The sequence below is a fragment of the Polistes dominula genome, unplaced genomic scaffold (genome assembly GCF_049000335.1).
Source record: "Polistes dominula isolate Pdom_NZ unplaced genomic scaffold, Pdom_raw_medaka contig_27, whole genome shotgun sequence".
In the NCBI taxonomy this organism is placed as follows: Eukaryota; Metazoa; Arthropoda; class Insecta; order Hymenoptera; family Vespidae; genus Polistes; species Polistes dominula.
The window spans coordinates 4,111,701-4,134,715 of NW_028300906.1; the positions used below are offsets into that span (position 1 = coordinate 4,111,701).

Sequence of the window (23,015 nt, forward strand, 5' to 3'; positions counted from 1 at the left end):
CGGTTGGTAAGTTATCAATAGCAAATTGATTACTAGAAAGAATACAGAGATATAACAAAGCTACATACAAGTCTACTTGTATGTACTTCTGTATTCTTTGGTTACTAGTACTTGATAACGTACCAACTGAAAATCTATCCTATATAAATACTAAAATATCAATAAAATAGTTTTATTGGAACTATACATTAAATGATATCAAAGCAGCTCCATAGATATTCTCAATCGGATTTCTTATCATTTCACTGGTCCGATATTTTAAGAGCCACTGTCAATTGAAGATTAAATTAGTACATAGGAAGCTCTTGTAGAACGCAGTACGTCAATTGATCAGTCTCTCTTTAATCGAGTAGGACATTATATACATTGCTCGATCAATCTATAGAATGTCTAAGTTCTGTACATTGATTGTAATATAAATACATATATAAATTGATAAATTTACACCCCTATAGATCAGAAGAGCCATGAAGTGTATTATTGGGAAATGGCTTATCGTTCTTTGGATATTTTTTTCTCGCAAACGATCGGAAAAGCAGATAATATAAATAATAACGAAATAGAAAAATGTAATTTGTCGATTAATTTAAAAAACGAGATTAAAGCATATAAACCGATGGTACATAATATTATTAGCGAAGCTCTATCCGGAACTTTCAAAGGACGAACGTGGCAAGAGTTAGCAGATTTTGTGGATAATTTTGGACCAAGGTTTACCGGTACGCAGGTATTAGAAGATTCGATCGATTATGTTCTAAATAAATCGCGATCTTATAAATTGGAAAATGTTCACGGAGAGATTGTTAAAGTACCTCATTGGGTGAGGTATGTCAAAATTTGTTAACACTAATTCCAAATATAATTACAAATTTATTTTTCATTAATATTTCAACCCAATATTTCAGAGGATTTGAATCTGCGACGCTTATCGAACCGAGAAGGAAAAACATCGCAATCTTAGGACTAGGATACAGCGTTGGTACTCCGAAAGAAGGGATAACAGCTAGTGCCATAGTCGTGGATAGTTTTGCCGAACTCGAGAGTAGAGCGAATGAGGTAGATATAAATGACATTGATGAATTTTATGTTCACTTTGATACTTGGTATCATAAAAATATCATCCCCATTAGGACAATACTTATTACGCTATGCTTTTGTTTTAGGTACCTGGCAAGATCGTCGTATTCAACGAAAAATATGTTTCATATGACAAAACTGTTAAATATCGTTCCTCCGGAGCATCGAAAGCTGCTGAATTTGGTGCAGTTGCAGTTCTTATCAGATCGGTAACACCGGTTTCGCTATATACACCACATACAGGCATGATGGATTATACTGAAAATATCACCAAAATACCAGCGGCTTGTATTACAGCCGAGGATTCCACCCTTTTGAGAAGAATAGCTAATAGGCGTAAATAAATTAAATATAAAATATTATAAATCTGTATCTATAAGAATGCACTGATAAAATTTTATCATTGTATACTTTCTTTCACAGATAAAAATATAATAATACGTTTAAAAATGGATGCACACAGTTTGCCAGATAAAGAATCTAGAAATGTCGTCGCTGAGATAAGCGGTAGAGACAAACCGGAAGGTGTTGTGGTAGTATCAGGTCATATAGACAGTTGGGATGTGGGTGAAGGCGCAATGGATGACGGAGGTGGTGCTTTTATTTCCTGGAATGCCTTGCAATTGTTGAAACAACTTAATTATCGACCTCGTAGAACTATCAGGTAATAATTTCTACTATGATATTCATTACTATCAAACCCTATTATTATAATATTGATATTAATAGGATGATTATGTGGACTGCTGAAGAAATGGGATTAATCGGAGCAGGCCAATACGTGAAACAGCACAAAGCTGAAGAAAAGAACTTGCAATTCGTCATGGAATCGGATATTGGAACATTTACTCCGTTGGGTATTGAATATACTGGTGTACCATACGTGGGATGTGTTTTGCAAGAAATTTTGAAGTAAGCGATAATTATTCATATTTTATAAAACAAATATTAAATGTGTTTAATGTTTGTCACTATTTTTTCTATCGATTAAAGACTAATGTCCCCCTTGGGAGAGATGAAAGTGCGCACACCCAATGCTGGACCTGATATTTCGTATTGGATTGAAGCTGGCGTGCCTGGTGGATCTCTTTGGAACAAAAATGATAAATATTTTTATTATCATCATTCTAACGCAGATACTATGCTAGTTGAAAATCCAGAAACTCTCGACATGGGTACAGCTTTGTTTGCTGCAGTGTCTTACGTTTTAGCTGATATAAGTATCGATCTACCTCGGCACAAATCACTTGATATAATTTCAAAATGAAAAATAGGCAAATAGAAATAAGTTATTTACCTAGGAATGTTGATACCAGGTACGAATAACGTATCTTTATTCCCAACTTGTAACATTTCTCATATTTACTTGTTCACTTGCACGGATCCGCGCCGTGCGTACAAATATAATTTGTTTAGGCCATTCAGCCTAACGATTATAAATTCAACTTTATATCTAGATGTAGATGAATATAACAAATGCTTGGACAAGACGACTTTCGGTTAGGCTATGATATCACTCGTTTCTTAAATTGGTCTTTCCGGTCAACGGACAATAAATGATACGTACGATCTTTTTTTTTTTAATCTTTGTAATCTTTATATTGTAATGAATAAATATATAATACGTTATCAACTCGGGTATTAACGTTATTCCATACCGAGTTAATAATTGACATATATTCATTTATTTTATATTAGCACCTAATGCACATCATTCACTCAAAATATTTTCATTTCTAATAAACTCGAATAACCAAATATTATATGTGTGTGTGTGTGTATGTATGTGTTTAGTCGTATTGTGTACGTCGTCAGTCTCGTTCGTCGCTATCTTATTATTGTAGTGAATACTACCAACAAGAACGAGAAATAATTTGTAAGATTACCACGAGGCTAAAGAAAACAACATTAATTATTTATATTAAAGTATCTTCATCTTGATTTGGGAAAACCATAAGAAGAGAATGTTGAGACATAGTTTTCTCCCCACCACTGCCGTTCATTAAACTATCAGGAGAACTACCATCAAAAGCCATGTAATTGGTAGTAGTGCTACTGGTCGAAGGCATGTCGTTTAAATCAGGCGATGCCAGAGGTGGTTGAGAATGAGCATTGTTAACGCTTTCTAGATGCATACTATAGGACTCGCGATAACCTGATGTGCTCGAAGTATCTTCATCCCAAGAAACGTCCGACACTTGGGGGTGAAGATGATGATGGTGATGATAGTGATGGTGCTGAAGTTGTAAGGCATGAAATTGTTGTTGATCTAAATTATTTCCTCTATCACCATCTGATTGCCGAGTAGACAAACTGCGTCTTGAACGAATCGAGGAAGAATCAGAAGGAATGCTGAAGACCGAAGGTTCCATTGCTGGCACTGGTGGTGGTGTCTGAACTGTACCTTGATTTATTGGCATATCCTGTTGTTCTTGTTTCATCTGAGACTTAAGAACAAAAACCATTTGTTATGCATTTACTAATAAAGAACAAATTAATTGTAAGACATAAAGGGTACCTCAACGTGAGATCTTCGACTCTTTCTCAATCGGAAGGTCTTCTTGCTTTGGCCCATGGATCGTTGCAATCGAGGCCTGTCTAGACGGGATTCTCCTGAACTGTCTTCGTTCGGACTGTTCGGGCTCAGTTGGCTCATGATAGTCTCCCCTAAGAGAGTATTTGTTATCGTTTTATATTCTTATCCTTTATACAAATCTATTTATACATTCTATCTACTCATGCTGATTGTTGGAATACCACGAGATACTTATCAATCTTAGAAATGTATGACAGTAGAGATTATTTGAAAATTGTTAATATAATACATAGCACACTATTTAAGAAGCCTAGTTATCTTTCTCATTAACAAGCATAAATTTGATTAGTTAATATTAATTATATTCAAGTATGTTTCATTTATGTATGATTTTTTTTTTCATTTGTCCAGGATTAATAAATTTTGTTTAATTAGTTAGTCGTCAGAGAAGAATTGATAGGAAGCGAAAGCACGCGTGTATGTGTGCTAAATGTGTAAAAAAGCAATGATTACAGCGAAGAGAATAAATAACAGCTTATGAGTCCAGTTAAATATCCCTTAAACTATATAGTCGGATATTAATTATTATAATCAGTATTATCAAATAACTCACATACATCGGATAGTGATTTATGATACATGCGAATGAACAGAGTTCACAGTTCACTGTATTAAAATGAGGATTTGATACGTTTAATATTCTTATTACTTCCAAATTTTAAATAATCAATTTAATTTTGTTCAATTTTGATATTAAAATATAAAATAATTTAGTATTTTTAATTGTTCGTGCTCTATCGTTATTAATCTGTTTTAGATTCTATCATCTACATGCAAATGTATTTACATATTTTACACCCTAATTCTATCACCCTCTTACGATTAGATTAAATATTAAATAATCATAAATATACCTAAATATATAATGTGCGAATATCGTTAAGTGCAAAGACATACCTTTTTGGTTCGACTATCGTCAACAATTGCTTTTGGAAAAATGGTCTATTTATTTGACAGACACATAATTAAAAAATCTAAATAATACAATTTACTTGCCTTTGCATTATCGAAATCTTCGTGAGGACGCCGAATCGATCGAGAAGATTTGAATTATCGATATTTAGGAATAAGATACGCTAAATTTCCAAATAATTCGAACCCATATTGTCAATTGATTATTAAAATTAATAATAACGATTAATGGGCCTTATCGCGAAATAATTTCCCGTACGAGTCGCCGTTCTAAAATTAACGTATCAAAAAAATAAAGCACAGGGATGTGGGATTTACCTGATGAGTTTCTATACTCTACAGAAGATACAAAGCGCAGTTTTGGCGCCTTTTGATGAAGTAATATAGGATGAGGCTTAACATGGTTACGTTCATCGTTAGCAGAAGATGGTTGGGATCTATCTGAAACATGCCACATCGAACATCTAATATGAGGGGGGAGAGAGAGAGAGAGAGAGAGAGAGAGAGAGAAAGATAGAGATGATAAACGAAGGAATGCGATCAACCCTAATCTCCATTTGGGATTCAACTAATACAACCATAATGAGAATCCCAATAGATCGTTGTCTGCGTACTATCAATTGTTAATCCTTTCCTTGTACGCGAGCTAAATTTCAATATTAAATTGAACATTCCTGGAATCCTACGTTGTTTTTCGTAAAAAATGAATTGTCGTGACTTAACAACGAAGTAATGTTTCATGATTGACGTTGTGTTTGGGGTAACATAGGATATTCCTAAAAGTAAAATACCTACGGTGTTGCTTCGATCGAGATTTATTCTTAAAATGCATGTCATCTTTTCAGTGTCGTGTGCTTTATAGAAAGCAATAGGGTCGCTTCAAGCAATTAACGAACAAATGTAACTCTTGTCATTAATAAAATATATTGTAAGCATTCGAGAGTAGAAGAGAGTGTGAGAGAAAGACAAAGAGACAAAGATAGAAATAGATAAGAGAGAGAAAATGAGAGAAAGAGAGAGAGATAGTTAAGATGCATTACGAATATTTGTCATGATTACAATGCAGAATATAATTGATGAACATATGTATTTCTTTGTAGAGACCCAATTTTCCTTACAAAGAAGAAATAGAAAGCGCAGTAAGTTCGAAGCAACTACGTAGTAAAGAACGTACTATGCAACGATTAACAGGAGATACCAACTGTTGGACATTACCATTGTCTAAATACTGCTATATAATAAGTTTGGTAAGGTTGAATTTACTATAGAAAAATTATGTGTATTTTAAAGAAAGATAGACAGAGAAAATAGAGAATAAAAAACAGAGTGATCATTTCAAAATTGCTACTGTGAAATGACTTAAAAATTATTCATAAATCATAGAAATATTGTATATGTATATTTATTTAACAGAGGTATTTAAATGTTTGCTAATTTGATTTGCAATAGATTCGGATGATTAGAAAAACCTGTATTATATGTATAAGTCGTTTCACGGTAAACATTTGTAGAAAAACTTACGATCCTAATTAGAATGTGAAGTTAAAGGATAAGGAAAAGAAAGAAAAAGAACAAATAAAAGTACAACGAATTAAATAAGTATGGATAAAGTTACGAAAAAATGAGAAGCGTGAAAAAGGAGTAACACATTAGCGGGATATAAATATATGTATATATATATATATAATATATAGATCGTAGATCGTATTAGAATTTATTGATGTAGAGAGAATCAGTCTGCTTACCTTTGTTCCCTAGCTAGCAATGGAAGCAACGCAATGATAAATGTGTCAATCAAACAACCGAACAGAGAGGCCCAAACGAACAAATTTCATTCGAAACAAACACATTCGACGAGCCTTAGCAAACACTCATTCCCTGACTTTTATTTTTTCTCGGGTTGAACTCTTTCTCTTTTATTTTTGTCTTTAAATTTGTTTGCTTTGTTTTTTCTTATTAAGAAGAAAAGCCTCGTTGCAAGCCTCGCTGTTAACGGAGTGAAAAGTGAAACGATGCGGCGGGTTGCCATGAAAAAAGCTAAACGCTTCAAAATAACATGGAACCAACTTTGAGCGCAAAAGTAAAAAATTAGAACCGCAGTGTCCTATAGACAATGGCTCGATCCAACTGTGGTAAGAGTCAGTGTGTTTAATCATTATCATATATTATGACTCTTTTTTTTTTTACGTTCACGACGTAACAGTAAAATGTATTTGCTTGCAGAGGCTTGCGGCTGTATTGACAGAATTCAATACCCGACAATATAATAATATGTTAATATAAATCTCTGTCGAAAAAATGGAATACCTGTTTGTGCTTGTCGTTCACTGTTAAATTCTCCGATACCGGTAACGTCACTTGCCTCCCGTAAAGTTGACGATCCTACGCTTGTGCTCGAAATAGATCCTAATATTAAATAACACAATGTTAAACAACATTAAAACAAATGTTTGATTATTGTTATTGGATGATACATACCACGAGCAATATGTGTACCATTTGACGGAACATTACTAGGTGCTGAAGTCTTGATGGTACTATTCGAATGACCTGTTTGTGAAGTTGAATGTAGTATCGATTGTGATACAGTAGCTGAATGTGATATTGGAGTTTCAGTCGGAGTCCGATTCATGTGAGTTCGAGAGCCCAAATCTCCTCCTCCTCCTGTTAATAATTCAATCAGTAGGGATGGTCTTTGAGTACGAGGTTGTCCTTCACTGACATGCATATCAGCGACACTTCGTTTTGGTTCAGGTTGTAATTCGTCTAAAGACATATGTCAATTAAATCAAATAATTTGACTTTGTTTGAATGATTAAGATTTGTTGAAAATAACTCGACTACAAACCAAATCGTCGATTTTCTATTTCCTCTTTGAGATCCTTCAGTTCGTGAATGAGGTCTGTCAGAAGAGTTCCCCGAGATTTAGGGACAGTCGTAGAATTACCGTTGATTTTCTCACGTATTATACTATGCATAGTTCTCTCGTGATCGGAAATAGGCGTTTGACCAACCTTGTGAACAATGAATGGCAACATTTGAATATACAAAGCTGTCCGATGAGTAACAACGAATTCAATGAAGTTCCACAAATATATGGACGCCTCATTTCGTTTGTTCAACAAACGCATGGTACGCAAGATCTTTGGCCATTCGATTTTTAATTCAGTTTCAAAGCATATCGTCATAATCTTAAGAGCTATAATTATAAAGCATAGAGAAATGAACGTGTCACATCATCAGCTGTATCAAAATGAAATTGTTACATTTTCTAAAAAAGATGTGAACATTTTGGATGATTGTTACCTCACCTAAAAAGGCAACTTGATACAAAGTTAACGATGTTTTAGTTAATGTTTTCGAATCTCTAGCTGCGAAAGTTAGACTACCAGGTCTGGCATCTACAGTTGTTTTTAAAGTCTGAACAGTTACTGTTGTCGCCTTCGTTGGGGGCCAGAGGGTATTTAAAACTGCTGTTAATGCAAAACTTATATCCGATTGTCTCAACTTTGGAACATCTACAAACAAAAAGATTAAATAATTTCAATCGTTTCTACAAACTTCTATTGTTTTCAACTTGTCGATTATTCTACCTTTTCGCCCGGTTCCAACGCGTAGAAATAATGGTATCAATAAATTGAGAAGCATATTTTCTGTCTTCGTCTGACTAGAAAACATGGCTTGACCGTTGCAAACATTTTCCAAAGAGTAGCCCTCACCGAGAGAAATCACGTGTAACGCTATTAGACGTAAAACTGTTGAACAAAAGTATTGTGGTGGTATTTTACTCATTAGTGCAGCTGACGAGGCAGATACGACATCTTCAGGTTGAGTATCACCAATAATTAGAGACTGTTAATAAACAAATAACAGTTAATTCTTATAACTAAAATAATATTATTAGTATTGCATTAATTCGTTCAATACCTGGCATGTACTTAGTAAAGTTTTCAAGTATTGAAAGTGTGCTATATAGGGACACCTTGCAAGGGTTTCATAAACGCCTTTCAAAAGATCACTTGCTGCAGACCAATTAATATTTCGTCTGATCGATGCTTTTTTATGGATCTTGCTAAAGGTTTTATCAAGTCGTCGTAAAATAATAGTCAAAGCTGGTCTCATATCATCGTTGGACCATTCGGTGGAAGGTAATATGTCGTTCATGTATCTTCTTAAACCACGGCAGCCCATTGTTCCAGCATCGTAAGGGGCAATTTTTAAAAGACTATGAGCAATATCGGCTAATCGCTATGAACAAACATTAATCAATTCAAGCAGTTAAAAAATCTTTTCTTAAATAATTTCATAGCTTTTTCACATACCACGTGACATTTGGAATCAAGTAGCTCAATCGTTTTACCATCCTGAGATTTCTTGTTCAATTCTGTCAAACGTATGGTACAACGTGCAACGAATTCTCCCACCATATTGAGCAAAGTATCGCGCGGTCTCCTAAATTCATTTTTATGAGAACTCTCAGCGTCGTCATCGCGGTCGTAAAAATTTCTTGCTTTGGAATGTTCGATGTATTTGGTGGGATGTGGATCATCCTCAAAATCAACACCTGGAGAATAAGGACCTTTACCATAATTCCTTTGACTGGATCCCTTGTGTTCAGGACTTGACTTTTGTGGTCCATTATAGTACCTAAAAGTAAAGAAAGAATTGTTTTTTATACCAGAATACTTCTAGAAAATATTATACTTACTTTGTTAGAGCCTCTGAATTATTAACCAATGTTTTAACAGCTATAGCTAATTGATTGATTATTTCTTTTTCTGTTTTTCCTTCCTTGTTGTATGTAGGAGATTGAATCTGTTGAACGTAACATGGCAATATTGCTTCTAGTATTATCTATAAACAAAAAGAAATTTAATAGATATCGATTGTTCCTTCAAGGATTGTATTATACAAGGATTATCTAACCAGCATTTGCTGTCCTCGAATAGAGTCAGCAGAGTAAGCAATAACCATAACACAGAGCGATATGCAATCCAGAACAGTAACCATTTCATTCTCGTCATGATAACAAAAGTCAATAGCTTTCAAAGGCTTTTCTTCCTTCACCAGTTCTCCAATATTTAAAGGATCGGGTGATGGTGTTTCCAAACTCAGTAACAAGTTGAATAAACAAGTGGAAGGTACCTGTGAGATTGACAACCTTTTGTAATTACTTTAATGATTATGTAAAACAAATTGCATTGACAGAATAACAATAATATAAATTACTTTGTGAGCTTCTCCATGAACACTTGTCTCGTCGGTATCCAATATCGTTGACACGCTTCCAAACATTTGAAGAATAAATGGTTTCCTATTCATCAAGTAAAATTGTTTAACCGCATATTCCACCGTTGTGGTAACCAATTTGTTAGCTTGATGAGTCGCGTACAATTGTAACAACGTTGGCATTATCAAAAGATAACCATTGGTTGAAAAGATATTTTTAAAATTATGCGCAGAATTTATGTAAGTGGCAATAACGTATCGTAAAATGCAGGAATCCTCGCTGTGAAGTATAACAGCACCATTCAACACGTTTAAAAATAAATGAATGTCTCCCGAGTAAGCAAAATTTCCAGCCATTGCTTCGAACATTCTGGCTATTAGTCTAACCCACATGAATTTGTGCATTACGTCTAATCCAAGAAGTTCCTGTACACAACAAATAATTCTAATACAAATTTTGACGATTATTTTATTTGGAATAAAAGTGTTCTTCTTACTCTTCCTATTTCACCGCCCTTGTAAAGATCTAAATCCGCTTCTAATGCTTTTCTAGGAAAGGATGGTAACTTCATGAGTTCTTCGTGTAGAAATACAACTCTCTGTACGACCATGTCAACGTTCTTCAAGATTGCCCATGTCAGTAAAACTTTTCCAATTTCAACGAACTTGTGAATAAGCTCTCGTCGTTGTAGCGCATTAAATGCATCTTCAGGTTTCATATGAACCAATTGTATCTGCGGATACTGAGATCTTTTAAAAAAGTAATAATCTCGAACGTAAGATGATGGATTATGTATTTGATCTAGAAAAATATTTAGATAATCAGATAAGCCAGAAATCATGAATAAAAGTATGTAGTTATAATAATACAAAATGGTAAAAAATCTTTACGTGTTTTATAATCAACAAGAAAGTATTCTCTATGCTTGAGTTCCTCGATTCCAAAAAAATCCAAAGATTCCCTTAATATTTGACAAAACTGTGTATCTTCCTGTACCGGAAACTGAGATGGTATTCCAGCAGCGTCAACATCCTGAGGTCCATGAACAATAATCTTTTTTGCTGAAGGAACGTTTGCTGTTAACAAAATTGATGCATCACATTGTTCCTTACGAAGAATTTGTTTTAAATCCTTGAACATTATGCCATGTACACTATGAACGACCTAAACGTAAAATAATTAATGTTAACAGAATAGGTCGAGTAGGTATTTTTGAATCAGTTAAGATCACAAACGAAAAACGTACCATCCATAAAATAGACAGAGCAGTACCAATTAATTTCTGGCCTTCTTCATGAGGTGAACGAACGTAGAACATCACATATCCAATAATGTAATTATATAAAGCAAAGGCTGCTTGCTGTGGTAGTTTTGGGACAAATCTAATAAGGTGTCGTAAGATCTTAAACATTAATTCTTGTTTATCCCTTGTAAGACGTTCCAAAACGTAACGAAGGAAAAGTGCACTGTCTTCTACAAGACATCCCCAAATCACCTAACAATTTAACGCATACATTATTACATTTTGTAATAAATAGAACATAGAAAGTGTTAAACAATTCATAAAATCATACCTGATATGCAACTTCATAAACCGCGTTTCCATCATCAGATACCGCGGCGTTATCAAGTAAATTTATGATTTGAACAATAGCAGAACACAAAGAAGATGGAAATAATGACAGGGCTGATTGACCATGATGTTGAGTATTCCTAGGTATTGCCTCACCCCCATCCTCATCTCCAACATTACCTAAATCCGTAGGTTTTTATATATGGGGTGTTCCAAATAAGACCAAAAAGAGGATAGCATTGTCTAATTAAAATATTTTATATAAGTTTTATAAAGATACCTTCATCATGATCATCTCCTACTGGACTAGGTTCGTAAGCAGCTTGAACAGTAATTGGGATTGTTGTTATTAGAAAATTTTCTCTTTCCTCTCTCTTTTTATCGTCTTGAGCTTGCAAAGCCCTTTTAATTAACTCAGTCTGTTGTTTCTTTCGAGTTTTTGTTGCCGTCACCAATGATCTCTGCCGTATTAGAAATTTTCATAAAAAATTTACTGTTTAGTATTCTATTACATTGAACAATATAAATGAACTTACATGACGTTCTTGATTAATGGTAACTTCTTCAACTTTAGTTTTAACTTGAGGCATCCAAGGTGGGTCAACAACTGGTAAAGATTCGATGCCAATTTTCGGAGATGGCAAAGTAAATTCAATTCCAGGTGGTGGAACTTTAAAAGTCATATGAGCCGCTTCTTCCATTCTAGGCCATACCTGATAACGCAATTTCCACAAAACTTGAAATCTCAAGATAGCATTTATTCGTACCGAGGAATTGCTATGTTGAAGACCATTGTTCATTATTTCGCTGGCTTGATTTGGAGCTCGCACAGCTGCCACTATAAACAGAGATGCTGCTGATGCAGCTACTTCTTGATTGGACTCTAACAAAAGTTCCCAAGCAACAGGTAGAACGTCCACGAACAAATCCTCGGTCATCACAACTGCACCTTTTACCAAAGTCGCCATAGGAGCGTGGAAAGCATCCTTTACTTGTGTTTTTATATATTTTAGAATCGCTGGGGTTTCTGCTTCAGAATCAGCTTTTGCATCTAAGTTTTTCGACGACTCCTTTCCTTTGTCGGCTGAATCTTGGTCCGCCAAATCCTTGGAAGAATCTCTTTGACATAATCGACCTGATTGCGATCCGTCCATATTCTTGTCAATTCTGAAATTGATTTATATTCATTTTCTTTGGAAATAGGAGAAATATCAAAACTTACTTGTACTTTCGTCCTACGCTATCTTTTCTTCGTACGGGTGATACTTGGGTGCTAGTTTGTTCGGAAACCTTACGACTTCGTTTATCTTTCTTGCCATCTTCTTTTTTATCGCTGTCAGCATCGAACATACCTGTACCGTTCAATATTCCAAATTCCTCGCCGTAAATCTTCCTAACGGATTTGATTAGTCTACTGCTAGCACGCATTTGACGACGATGACAAAATGGATGGCAGAAATTTTGATGGGAGCAATAAAAGTTGAAGGAATTTGATACTTGTACTAGCACCTTCATCCAAGGAAAATTTTTATTGGTCTCATCAGTTTCATTGCTGTCGCTTGGACTTTCCGGAGGCTGATCATCGCTGAGAATTCCGGGAGATTCTTCACCACTGACCTCGCCACCTAAACCACCGGGTTCAGAAGTGTCGCTTCTGTCGGACAATGAACTTACTTTTCTTTTCGATTGTATGGAATCTGCTCGTTTAACTGTAACTAAGAAAAACATCATAATTATGAGATATTTTTAGAAAAGAAATTATTGATACACTTGTTTAAAAAGTTTCCTACATGCTTCGCATTCTGTATCCTTGCCCTCTTTGGTTCCACGCCGAAGTTTTAAGCTTCTCTTCTTGAATGAACCTGTGGTGGTACCGCCAGTACCACGGCGTAACAAAATTGGCCTACTTTGATGTGCCTGTGCCTGTGCCCGTTTACCTTTATCTTTCTCAATATTCTGTTCCTCTCCTTGAATCGTAACTGTTGATTTACTGCTTCCTTCTGACTCGTTGTCAGGTTCGTAGAGAACGAAACTGATTTTACGTTCGGCTGTATCGTTTCGGCAAAATCAAATATTTCATTGAGAATAATATTCGTCTTTACTTGCTGTTAATTAAACTTATTTGTTTAATAAACTTACTAGTCATTTCACGATCTCCAGCAATCGATTGAAGACTCTGGGCCGAAGTTTGAGAATGGCCCATCGATGAAAGAGCTACACTCCACCTTCGATTCGCTTCTCTGCTGCACATTCTGTCCCAAGGAGGTGGACGCTCCCTAGTTAAATGTTTACTGGATTTCGGTAATGTCCGATAAGTCTCCCTTAGAAAAGCTGTTACTTCCAAAAGAAGAATACACGCAACCAAGCGCAATGCTATTGGACACTGCGATCCATAAGAATTAATGCTTGCTTCGTCTAGGAAATCCTCTTCTTCATCTTCGATGATCAAATCACGTTGCTTACTTTCATCAGAAACCATAGAAATCACCTGATCGATATTTTGTTTATCCTCGATTAATAATTCCTCCAATCTCGCGCCTATTGCCTGTTCCAAAATGATTTCCTAATTTAGTAATACTAATAAATGGTTGTATATTTTTGTTTTTTCTCTAAATATTACTAATGTAATCCCAAAAATGAAGAAACCTCTGCCCACTGATAAAATAATTTTCCCGCAGTTCTCTGCAACATATGTATTCGTCTCATAGCAGCCGATGCATTACGATTGTTCATCGGAACGGATGGTCGAAAAATAGGAAAGTTAGCTTTCATCCACGTCGGCCAATGCCCTTTGTTGCATTGATGCACAAAATGGGCGCATTCCAATATCAAACAGGCACGAGAAACTACAGGTGCATAAGGCTGAAATCGCAAATAATATTGTAGAATATTATTTCATACAAAATACAGTAGAGTTTAACTTACAAGATCTAATATTGCAGCCATCAAATGATGGTCGGGGAAAGTGCCAGGTTGGCATGTTTCCAAAAGAAAAGAAAACCTTAACATTCCATCGTAGATAGACGTTTGAGGTACCAATCTTCTTTCCTTTAAAACTACAAATTCGGATTCCCTTGAAGCTTCGCCCAGTTCCATGGAATTTCTTCTACTAAAATCTATTGAAACATTTCATTGTTGTTAATTTCTTTTTGAATGATAAAAGTAGTTGTAAGTAGATTACTTACAGCTACCTGGTGGTTCTTCCAAACTTTCTTTCTTTTTGCTTTTACCAAAACCAATTTTGTTCAATTGATCTTCCATACGACGCCGTGCTTTTTGTAAGGTTTGTCCAACTCTACAAAAACTCTTTTCTTAACAATGATTTTTTTTTTATAATTTCAAGCTCTTATATGAAATATTTAGAAAGATCCTTACCCACGACTCGTTCGAGAAGTACTTCGGTGATGACCATAATGCAAACTCGGTTGTCTTACGAAACTACCATCCGTTGGTGACTCGCTACTTTCATGACTATCTGTAGAATCAGTTCTTCCATACTCCTTTCGAAACCAATTGACTACAAATCAATTTCATCGATTTATTTACAAAAACAGCTACAATTGATCAACAATTAATTAACAACTTACCAATACCTCCAATTTGAAAACGAGTTGATTTTCGCATTTTTCCTGATAAATACACTTCTCCAATTCCTAAATTGCGTTCACTTTGTCTAGGCGTTAACACGTGATGTTTCTTTCGCAAATTACCTAATGGACTTTGACTTATTTTCGAATTCTCTTCGTTCAATTCAGTTTCAAGTAGACTCTGCAAAAATCGTGTACGATGCACGTTAATGAAGCTTAATTAAACCTGATACTGATGAAATAAGAAACTTACTGCACAAGTTGAAGAAGTACTTCTCTTCTTAAATAGAAATTTTCTGGTGCCTCTGTCATCGACCGTGAAACAAGTATCACCACCAATATCCGCGTGTTCTTCTAAATCCGATTGGTGTATGTGTCTGATCACACGAGTTGTTTGAACTTTGCTGTTGCAACGTTTGTTGGGACGATCGGTTGAATCTAAAATGCCGCTTAAGGCAACACGTCGAAATATACCACCGTGAGCTTCTTTAACGTAAGTCATGAATTGCCTAAGATCGCAATAAAGGGCAATATTTTCATGGGATCTCCATTCTTTGGCAGATTGAATAAATCGAGTCACAAGAGTTTTGAAAACACAATTCATTATTTGACCCTCGATGCCACGAGCTCCGTAATTGCCAGTACCATAGGATGCGGTCACTGGTACGATATTAGTTGTTCCTGTATTTGTTGCTCCTGTATGAGACGTAGTATTCGTAGTACCAACATTGCTACTACCACTGCCTATCATACCAGCACCGAAATTCGTAGCATAACCACCTTGAGATGCAGCATCCGGTGACTTGTTCGAACCCCGTTTTTGATCTGTTACAAATTGAAAAACTGATCAACGATTCTCGTAGTAATTACATTCTTCCGTTTGGATTTACTCACTTAATGGAGATAGCAACGAAGTTGGATCGACGCAGAAGCCAACGTATGCGTGAAAAAAGTCTAAGATTTCCGAGATGGGTTGTTCGCGTATCATCGTTCTCAGAAATTTCGAAAATTGTTTATAACTTGCTCGATGTAATTTTCCTAAAATCGTTTGTCCCTGAGAACGACAGAAATCCGCATGAGGTCCACGAATCCCATCGGAACATCCATGTGGACAACCCAAATGTCTTAGTACTCTGATAACGCAATTCATCAGAAGATTATGAGCTGTTGATTTATTCTTTCCATTTGAATCGTGTCTAATTTCTTGATCGTTCACTGGAGAATCATGTTTTCGTAAGTTTTCCGATTTGTCCATTCCTGTACCCGACCCTAAGGGAGTTTATCAATTATTATTAACATTAAATATATTTTTTGTTTTACAAAGGTAAAGCCAAGTTAACAGGAAACCGATTTCTTTTTAAATTCGTGTTCTGTAAACTTGGCTTTCTACCTCATCAAATAAATAGGAATCAACAATGTTGCACCTAAATTGCTGCCCATAGTTTCATCGCGAAGACATTGTTTCATCACACCCATATCCATTAAGAGTTCAACAAGGTTCAGAATACTTTCGCAAACACGAGCCGTGCAACAAGTATTGTCACGTAATGCAACCGAGTTAACAGCCTAAAATATCAGAGAACAACTTTGTCACTAACCAGAATACTTAAGAAAAGAAAAGTTACGATAAATTTATAGAATGCAAAAAGGGTTGGAATTTATCGAGAATATTATAATTATTCTTTGAGATAAAAAATCCCGTTTACCTTGAGAACAACTTGGTAATCGATATCACCCTCTTTAGTGATATAACTGCCTGAACCAGGTGCTTCTGGCACTTCGTCACTCATGTAAGTAATATTAGAATCTGTTTGAGATCTGGTAAGGCTCGGTTTCCTTTCGAAATCCAATCTTCCACCGTGTATGCTGATAGCATCTAATTGGCTATCGATCGATCCCTTTTTATATAAATGATCCATAAAAAAAAAAAAAAACATGAAATAATTGAAAATTAAATCCAGGATAAATATAGCAGAAAAAATGAAAATCTAATTTATGTTTATTACCTGCATTCGTTTCATGTATTCCGGTGATGGTGTAGGCGTGTGTTCCGTGACGGTAATAATAGGATTTGGTGCGGTGTAAGATTGGCTATAAAATCGACTTTGTTTCCTCTCGATACGAGTGTCACCAATGTACCTACGAGTTTTAATCGATCAGGAATTTACCACCATAGAAATATTTCACATTACCCCATGCCACACTTGCCAAAAAAGAGAGCCCTAATCAAGCACTACATCCTTCATTTACTATCGTGTGCCTCTTGTTTCGCGAAACATGCTGGAGTTTGTTTAGAAACTTTTCGGTTTTTCTGGGTTTTTTTTTTTCATTTAATAAAATTTAATTACAGGTGTTACCCCAAACTCGATAAATCTCGTAAATTATCGTAATTTCGAATACGCTTAATGTTGTTATCGATCGATGTCAAATATTAACGCAAACAAAATTTCATCACATTTCTAATCGAATTTGAAGCAACATCGATGGAATGATCTAATTGCATGCACTAAAATACAATTAATTGTCATTTAATTACTCAGATATAATCCCTTTTTATTATTTTTTTTTTTTTCATTTAAATTCAACTTAGCATGAACGAAGCGACGAATTATATTAGCACAGCGGTAAATTTATCAAAGCAAAATAATCAATTTGTATTGAAGGAATTAGGTAGTGATTTATTTATTTACTTACAAAAACTAAGAAATGATTTTGTTTTTACACACTGTGCATTTAGGGAATGATAATACTAAGAAATGAAAAAGCTTTTACCGTTTGTGTTGTAAGTGAGTATAGTGTGGAAATAAGGATTATTAATCGGGTACACATAATCATCGTGTTCGGTGTGCGAATAAACCTACGACGGATCGATATCCCTAAACGTATGAAGGGACGAAAGCTATTTAAGAGCACACGATAGTTAAAATGACTAAGAGAAATAGAAATAGAAAAAAGAGATAGAAAAAAAAGGAAAAAAAAAGGATTCGTGATGCATTTCTCTCAAATACTAATTGTAAATATTAAAAGTGTCGATGTGCTAATTTGTGATAAGTAAATCTTATTTTGTGTGACTATGTTTCAGGGGGCGGGGTCGGGGGCGGGGTCGGGGGGCTCGGGGGTAGGTAGGTGGGGTAACTGTGCGCCCTACCGGAAGCGAAAAGCTCGTAAAAGAAGCGTGTGAACCGAACTGCAGTACGGAACTTCCTCCGAGTGACGTTGATGACTTACCCTCCCGCGGTCAGCTCGTTAATCAAGCAGCTGAGCACGAGTTCGGGGGTGAAAGGGCGAACGAGAGAGAGAGAAAAGAGACACATACAGAGAAAGACATTACGCACAAGTTTTACGATAGGCTTATCAATATGTAAGCGCTAATTTTATAAAACGTTTGACCGGCATTCAGTCGGTCGTTTGATTTCTTCAGCGTTGGGTACAATTTCTTCTTTTTGTTTTATTTTTTTTTTTTTTTAAATCATTATAATTAGAACAAGACGTCATATATATTGTTAATTTTTTCTGCCTTATGAATTTTGCAAAAATAACAACGATCCAATACCCAACACTGATAGTAATCTACATAAAAAAAAAGAAATTTATTATCGCTCTAACGAAACGCATTATTGTTTTTAATTGCAAACAGCCTAAGCGCAACGAAAAGTCCTTTAATGTTTTTTGTTTCGCCAGGACATTTTCAATTCGAATCTTTGAATATTTTATCCTAATCTACGCAAAGTTACTGGTATACATACATACATAGATACATACACATACATTTATACACGCATACATTTAATTCTACGATGATACTAATATTTTATAAAATATATATATATATATATTGTCGAAGTACATGTGAGATAATTGTCAAATAGTACTGGTAAGTACTTATGTATGTATATTGTGTATATAAATATGTATGAACCAATGAGTAAAGTCAAAAGTTAAAGAGAGAAAAAGTCGTATATAAAGTAGAATAGAAGAAATGAAAATCTAGAGTTTTTATAATCCACGTAAATGAAGAAACCTACCTTAAACTTGGCATGCTTTTTCCTTTAACTAAATTAGTCGGATGTTTCATACGATCTACGTCCTTAGCTTCAAAGATTTTTGAGCTAGTTGACGTTGGTCTGGTCAATTGATCATCACCTGTATCGAGACTCCTATGACTGTCCTAATAATACAAACAAATTATATTCGATATTCCTAATATCTTTTTATTAAAGTATGATTTAGGATTACTTGTTCGAATAGCATCTTAGTGTCTTCCTGACCAATCTTTTCAAGAGCTTTCTCCGATTTGGATAAAATCTTAGTCTCGACAAAAGCTTTTAGGTCAGCCATCTTCATACGTTTTTTCGTCTTTTCGCTAGCACGTCTGGTATGACTTGACTCTCCCTCGTGACCTTCGCAGGTCAGACATGGTAATTCTGAAAATGTGCCGAACTCTGTACTGGGAAAAGATAATTTGTTGGAGGAACACTACTACCATCTGTATTTAAGCTTTTTTCATATACCCGCCAGCAAAGAGACATCTCGTACTTCTGGTATCTCAATGAAATCTTTCGAAACATCTTTTTTCTTACTCTCAGGACTCTGATAAATCGAGACCTCGATTTTGGGTATCGGTAAGGAATTGCTACGACGACGGGGCATCTGTTGCACCGAACTTTCTTCGTTTATTCTGCGTAATCTAAAATCAAATTTGCAACAACAAATTCATTACAAATATTTTTATACAAGTTTTCATTTAAAACAATAACAAGTAACTAACCGATGATATAAAAATTGTAAGGCCCAAAATACTCCTTCCTCTTGCCACTGAGAAACAAAGAGACATCTGAGAACGGCCACGTCGAGAAACGTTGCTGCCCGAATATCAACTTCGAGAATTTGTTCAGCAGTTTGTCCCGAAGTATCGGTTGGCGAACTTTGTTGTTGAGTTGAAGATTTTGAATTATTTTTCTCCTTTTCCTTTTCCACCTCTTTATCCGTCTTAGTTGGCTTTTCCTCTTTCTCTTTCTCTTTCTCTTTCTCTTTCTCTTTTTCTTTCTCTTTCTCTTTCTCTTTCTCTTTTTCTTTCTCTTTCTCTTTCTCTTTCTCTTTCTCTTTCTCTTTTTCTTTCTCTTTCTCTTTCTCTTTTTCTTTTTCTTTTTCTTTTTCTTTTTCTTTTTCACCACTGCAAATTATTTAATTGAAAATTATATTCTTATAATTAAGATGTGATATTATCGTTAAGTATGAACCTTGCTCTTTGAGAAGGCTTCCTGAAATATTGTTTACAACTGTCCAATCCGGAAATTGCTGTTACTTTTTCTATCGTAAGCGTTGGCTTAGAGGAACCGGTACTTCTACCCATGGCAACGTGAAATATGCTGGTTTCATCCTGCAGCAGTAACAGACAATGCATTGCTCTACATTTGATCTGGCAAATTTTCATTGTAAATTCATTAACTCACTGCGAATATGGTTGACACTTCTTTTACTCCGTCGATACCTCTATCGGATTCACCTAGTGATGATAATCTAAATATAACCTACATATGTACAAAAAAATATAATTGAATAAAATGAAATATTTGAATTACCTCTAGAAGCTTAACGAAAATATTACAAATTTTTGTTTAACAGAATTATAGAAGCAAACGATTTGTTTACCACGTGTTCATCTTCGCCACCTGAACTTTCTTCGGGTATCGTTTCTGGAAACGCAGTATCTTTTGGCGATGATACCCAAGTACTCTATTAAAAAGCAATTTATTTTTTAAAAATAAATTCTTTGAAATATTTTATCAAACATCCAATTTATTGGCTATAACTTACTTCCTCGTCTTGTTTCGTTACAGTCTGTGAAACATTCGGAGGAATATTTTGATCGGTCATTGTAGGACCCACTGATTGACTAGATGGACTTTCGTTGTCTGTAATTAGAACATTATTGTTTAAGTAAAAAAAATAAACAAAATGAAAATCATAAAAACTCACTTCCACCGACAAAAACTTCGTCTGGCAATTGATGATGTTGCACGAACTTGAAAGATCGACTCCACAATACACGAGGTTTTACACGACAATGAGTGGTGAAGCAAGCTGTATTAGGGTGCCGACATTCGTACAAGGCAGTCCATATCTTCGATCCATTTTCCAATCTCAGATTTGTCTTGAAATCAATGTCTTTTAAATAATTACAAAGTGGAGCAAAAAGATATACGAATAGCTGGAAAAAAAAATCAAAAATCAAAATTGTCAAACATAATTTAACACCATGATCTTCTTTTCAAAATCATCGTATTGACGATTTTGAGTTAGTAACCAATTGTTTAAGCTCACCGTCATAGTTGGTATCGAAAATAAATATTGAAAAGGATTTCCAGAATCTGATTCAGCTTCGATACACTCCTCAGCCGAATCAAGAAGAATCCAATGAAGAATATAAAGAAGAGTTGTTTCCATTGCACCAAGACTTTGAAGATCCTTCCTTAAAGAGCAATGATAAGAGCCTTTGTTGTGTGAAAAGCGAATGTGCTAGATTGGAGGCGAATGCATAAAAGAGAGAAAAAAGGAAAATATATGAAGATAAAAGGGCTCACCTATTGTGCAAAAGGTTGGCTGTCGCGTGAAGAACGTAAGGTAAAGCGGCTTGAATCAAACGCCAACGTGGCACCGCGCCCAATATCGTGCTCAACGATGGCGGCAGATCATTGTGAAGATTTTGGACCAACACTTTCTCTAAAGACTACATCAATATAAAAAAAAAAAATCCCGATCAAAATAAGCTTTTTTTCTATTCATTGAAATTAGGGATATTTGTTTTTTTTTTTATGCTTGAAATATACTAACCGTGCATGCTTCTTTCATCTCCTGATTATTCATTAAAAGACAACAAATGAGAATTAATATTGAAAATATTCATTATTACATTTGAGTGGGTTAACTCAACTTACGTGATGACCTGGCACGTGTTGGCAATGCTGCAGGTGGTAGGTCGACGGGAAAAAATCAGATTGTCAAATATCATGATGAAACAATTATTATTGTCTACTTGATTTTGATTCTACCAAATGAATTCTACAAAATTCTAATTCGTGAAATCTTAAAATCCAAAATATTACCGTGCAAGATGCTTCATGTACTTTCCCAAGTTTCATTCGTATGAAAGGCCTGTAACGATGCATACATTGAAGCAATTACTTCGGAACGATCCATTATTTTCTTGTTTGCATCTAGAGATGCAAAAAAAGAAAACATTTTTGTACCTCAATTGTCGCCAGAGGAAAATCTGAACGGGAATGGGTAATGTGTGTTCGTTGAGTATGCCATTGACGGATCGGCGTCTTTCCATATTTTTATTATAATGTAAACCTGTAAAACGTTTAGGGTTTGCATATCAGAACGTTACGCGGGCTGAGTTGTGCTAATAGAAAATCGATCATCTTCGTTAGCATGATTGCCACACCATTGTCACGTGTTTTACCTTTAGTTGTTTCTTTTCAATTCAAAATTCATTTAACATAAATTTAATTCGATTAACATATAATTTATCATTTAAAGATCTACGTTAATTCTATAGGAATTAAATTTATAATAAAAGAAAAAAACGGCGCGCATAGGAAGATGTAGATTTACATACCTAAAATTAATACGAAAAATAGAAGATGAACATGTTGCAGATTAACCAATCATAAATAATCTTCTCGCGTGAAAATTTGTGCTAGTTAGCTCGCGAAATGTGTTTTCGCTAAAACTAATTAAAAAGGATTCGCGGGAATAACGAAGAAAAATGATAAACTAGGGAAAACATTAATGTCTTATGATAGGACAGGATGATAGGTACACCGGATGAACCTGGCGCACAAAGTATAAAGATCACGTGTCAGTTTCTCTCGGCCTAGTGACACACTTGCATGATTTTCGTCGACAGGTAGTACCCAGACCGAAGGGTGAATCACACCACGATGCAAGGATCGTGACTAACCGAGTATCGTGGAAGGGACGTTAGCTACGCCGTGGAAACGATGGGAATGTGCGCGCGCGACTCTCAGAAAA

At 35.2% G+C, this 23,015-nt stretch overlaps 2 protein-coding genes across 5 annotated transcripts; one reads left to right on the forward strand and one right to left on the reverse strand.

The window, feature by feature from the left end:
• The first annotated feature begins 171 nt into the window (after nucleotides 1-171).
• LOC107067538 (carboxypeptidase Q) lies at nucleotides 172-2,710 on the forward strand. 3 transcript variants are annotated; one of them, XM_015323149.2, is made up of 7 exons: nucleotides 172-317; nucleotides 456-825; nucleotides 906-1,056; nucleotides 1,164-1,413; nucleotides 1,501-1,741; nucleotides 1,807-1,989; nucleotides 2,071-2,710. In XM_015323149.2, the coding sequence occupies exons 2-7, from the start codon at nucleotides 488-490 to the stop codon at nucleotides 2,342-2,344; spliced, it is 1,437 nt and encodes a 478-aa protein (XP_015178635.2). In that variant the 5' UTR covers nucleotides 172-317; nucleotides 456-487; the 3' UTR covers nucleotides 2,345-2,710. The 3 variants fall into 3 exon arrangements, with proteins under 3 accessions (XP_015178635.2, XP_015178634.2, XP_015178633.2); XM_015323148.2 differs by having other exon boundaries at nucleotides 204-349; XM_015323147.2 differs by lacking the exon at nucleotides 172-317 and having other exon boundaries at nucleotides 324-825.
• unc80 (unc80, NALCN channel complex subunit) lies at nucleotides 2,382-22,914 on the reverse strand. 2 transcript variants are annotated; one of them, XM_089179520.1, is made up of 50 exons: nucleotides 22,600-22,914; nucleotides 22,226-22,331; nucleotides 22,082-22,130; nucleotides 21,914-21,940; nucleotides 21,810-21,830; nucleotides 21,560-21,705; nucleotides 21,300-21,447; nucleotides 20,955-21,186; nucleotides 20,793-20,890; nucleotides 20,628-20,711; nucleotides 20,429-20,506; nucleotides 20,216-20,355; nucleotides 19,744-20,148; nucleotides 19,487-19,662; nucleotides 19,212-19,399; nucleotides 19,001-19,143; nucleotides 18,204-18,233; nucleotides 16,982-17,114; nucleotides 16,682-16,873; nucleotides 16,400-16,541; nucleotides 15,870-16,244; nucleotides 15,229-15,800; nucleotides 14,976-15,156; nucleotides 14,764-14,905; nucleotides 14,574-14,683; nucleotides 14,314-14,504; nucleotides 14,035-14,250; nucleotides 13,528-13,933; nucleotides 13,179-13,436; nucleotides 12,611-13,103; nucleotides 11,925-12,555; nucleotides 11,669-11,849; nucleotides 11,390-11,568; nucleotides 11,062-11,310; nucleotides 10,706-10,979; nucleotides 10,312-10,616; nucleotides 9,815-10,240; nucleotides 9,512-9,730; nucleotides 9,294-9,439; nucleotides 8,908-9,232; nucleotides 8,513-8,833; nucleotides 8,179-8,437; nucleotides 7,897-8,103; nucleotides 7,434-7,784; nucleotides 7,064-7,351; nucleotides 6,893-6,991; nucleotides 6,331-6,343; nucleotides 4,904-5,022; nucleotides 3,596-3,744; nucleotides 2,382-3,524 (listed from the first exon to the last, which is right to left on the reverse strand). In XM_089179520.1, the coding sequence occupies exons 2-50, from the start codon at nucleotides 22,309-22,311 to the stop codon at nucleotides 2,994-2,996; spliced, it is 10,734 nt and encodes a 3,577-aa protein (XP_089035646.1). In that variant the 5' UTR covers nucleotides 22,312-22,331; nucleotides 22,600-22,914; the 3' UTR covers nucleotides 2,382-2,993. The 2 variants fall into 2 exon arrangements, 1 of the variants encoding a protein (XP_089035646.1); XR_016178911.1 differs by lacking the exons at nucleotides 2,382-3,524; nucleotides 3,596-3,744; nucleotides 4,904-5,022; nucleotides 6,331-6,343; nucleotides 6,893-6,991 and having other exon boundaries at nucleotides 7,247-7,351; nucleotides 7,434-7,599; nucleotides 15,229-15,818.
• Between the last annotated feature and the right edge of the window lie 101 nt (nucleotides 22,915-23,015).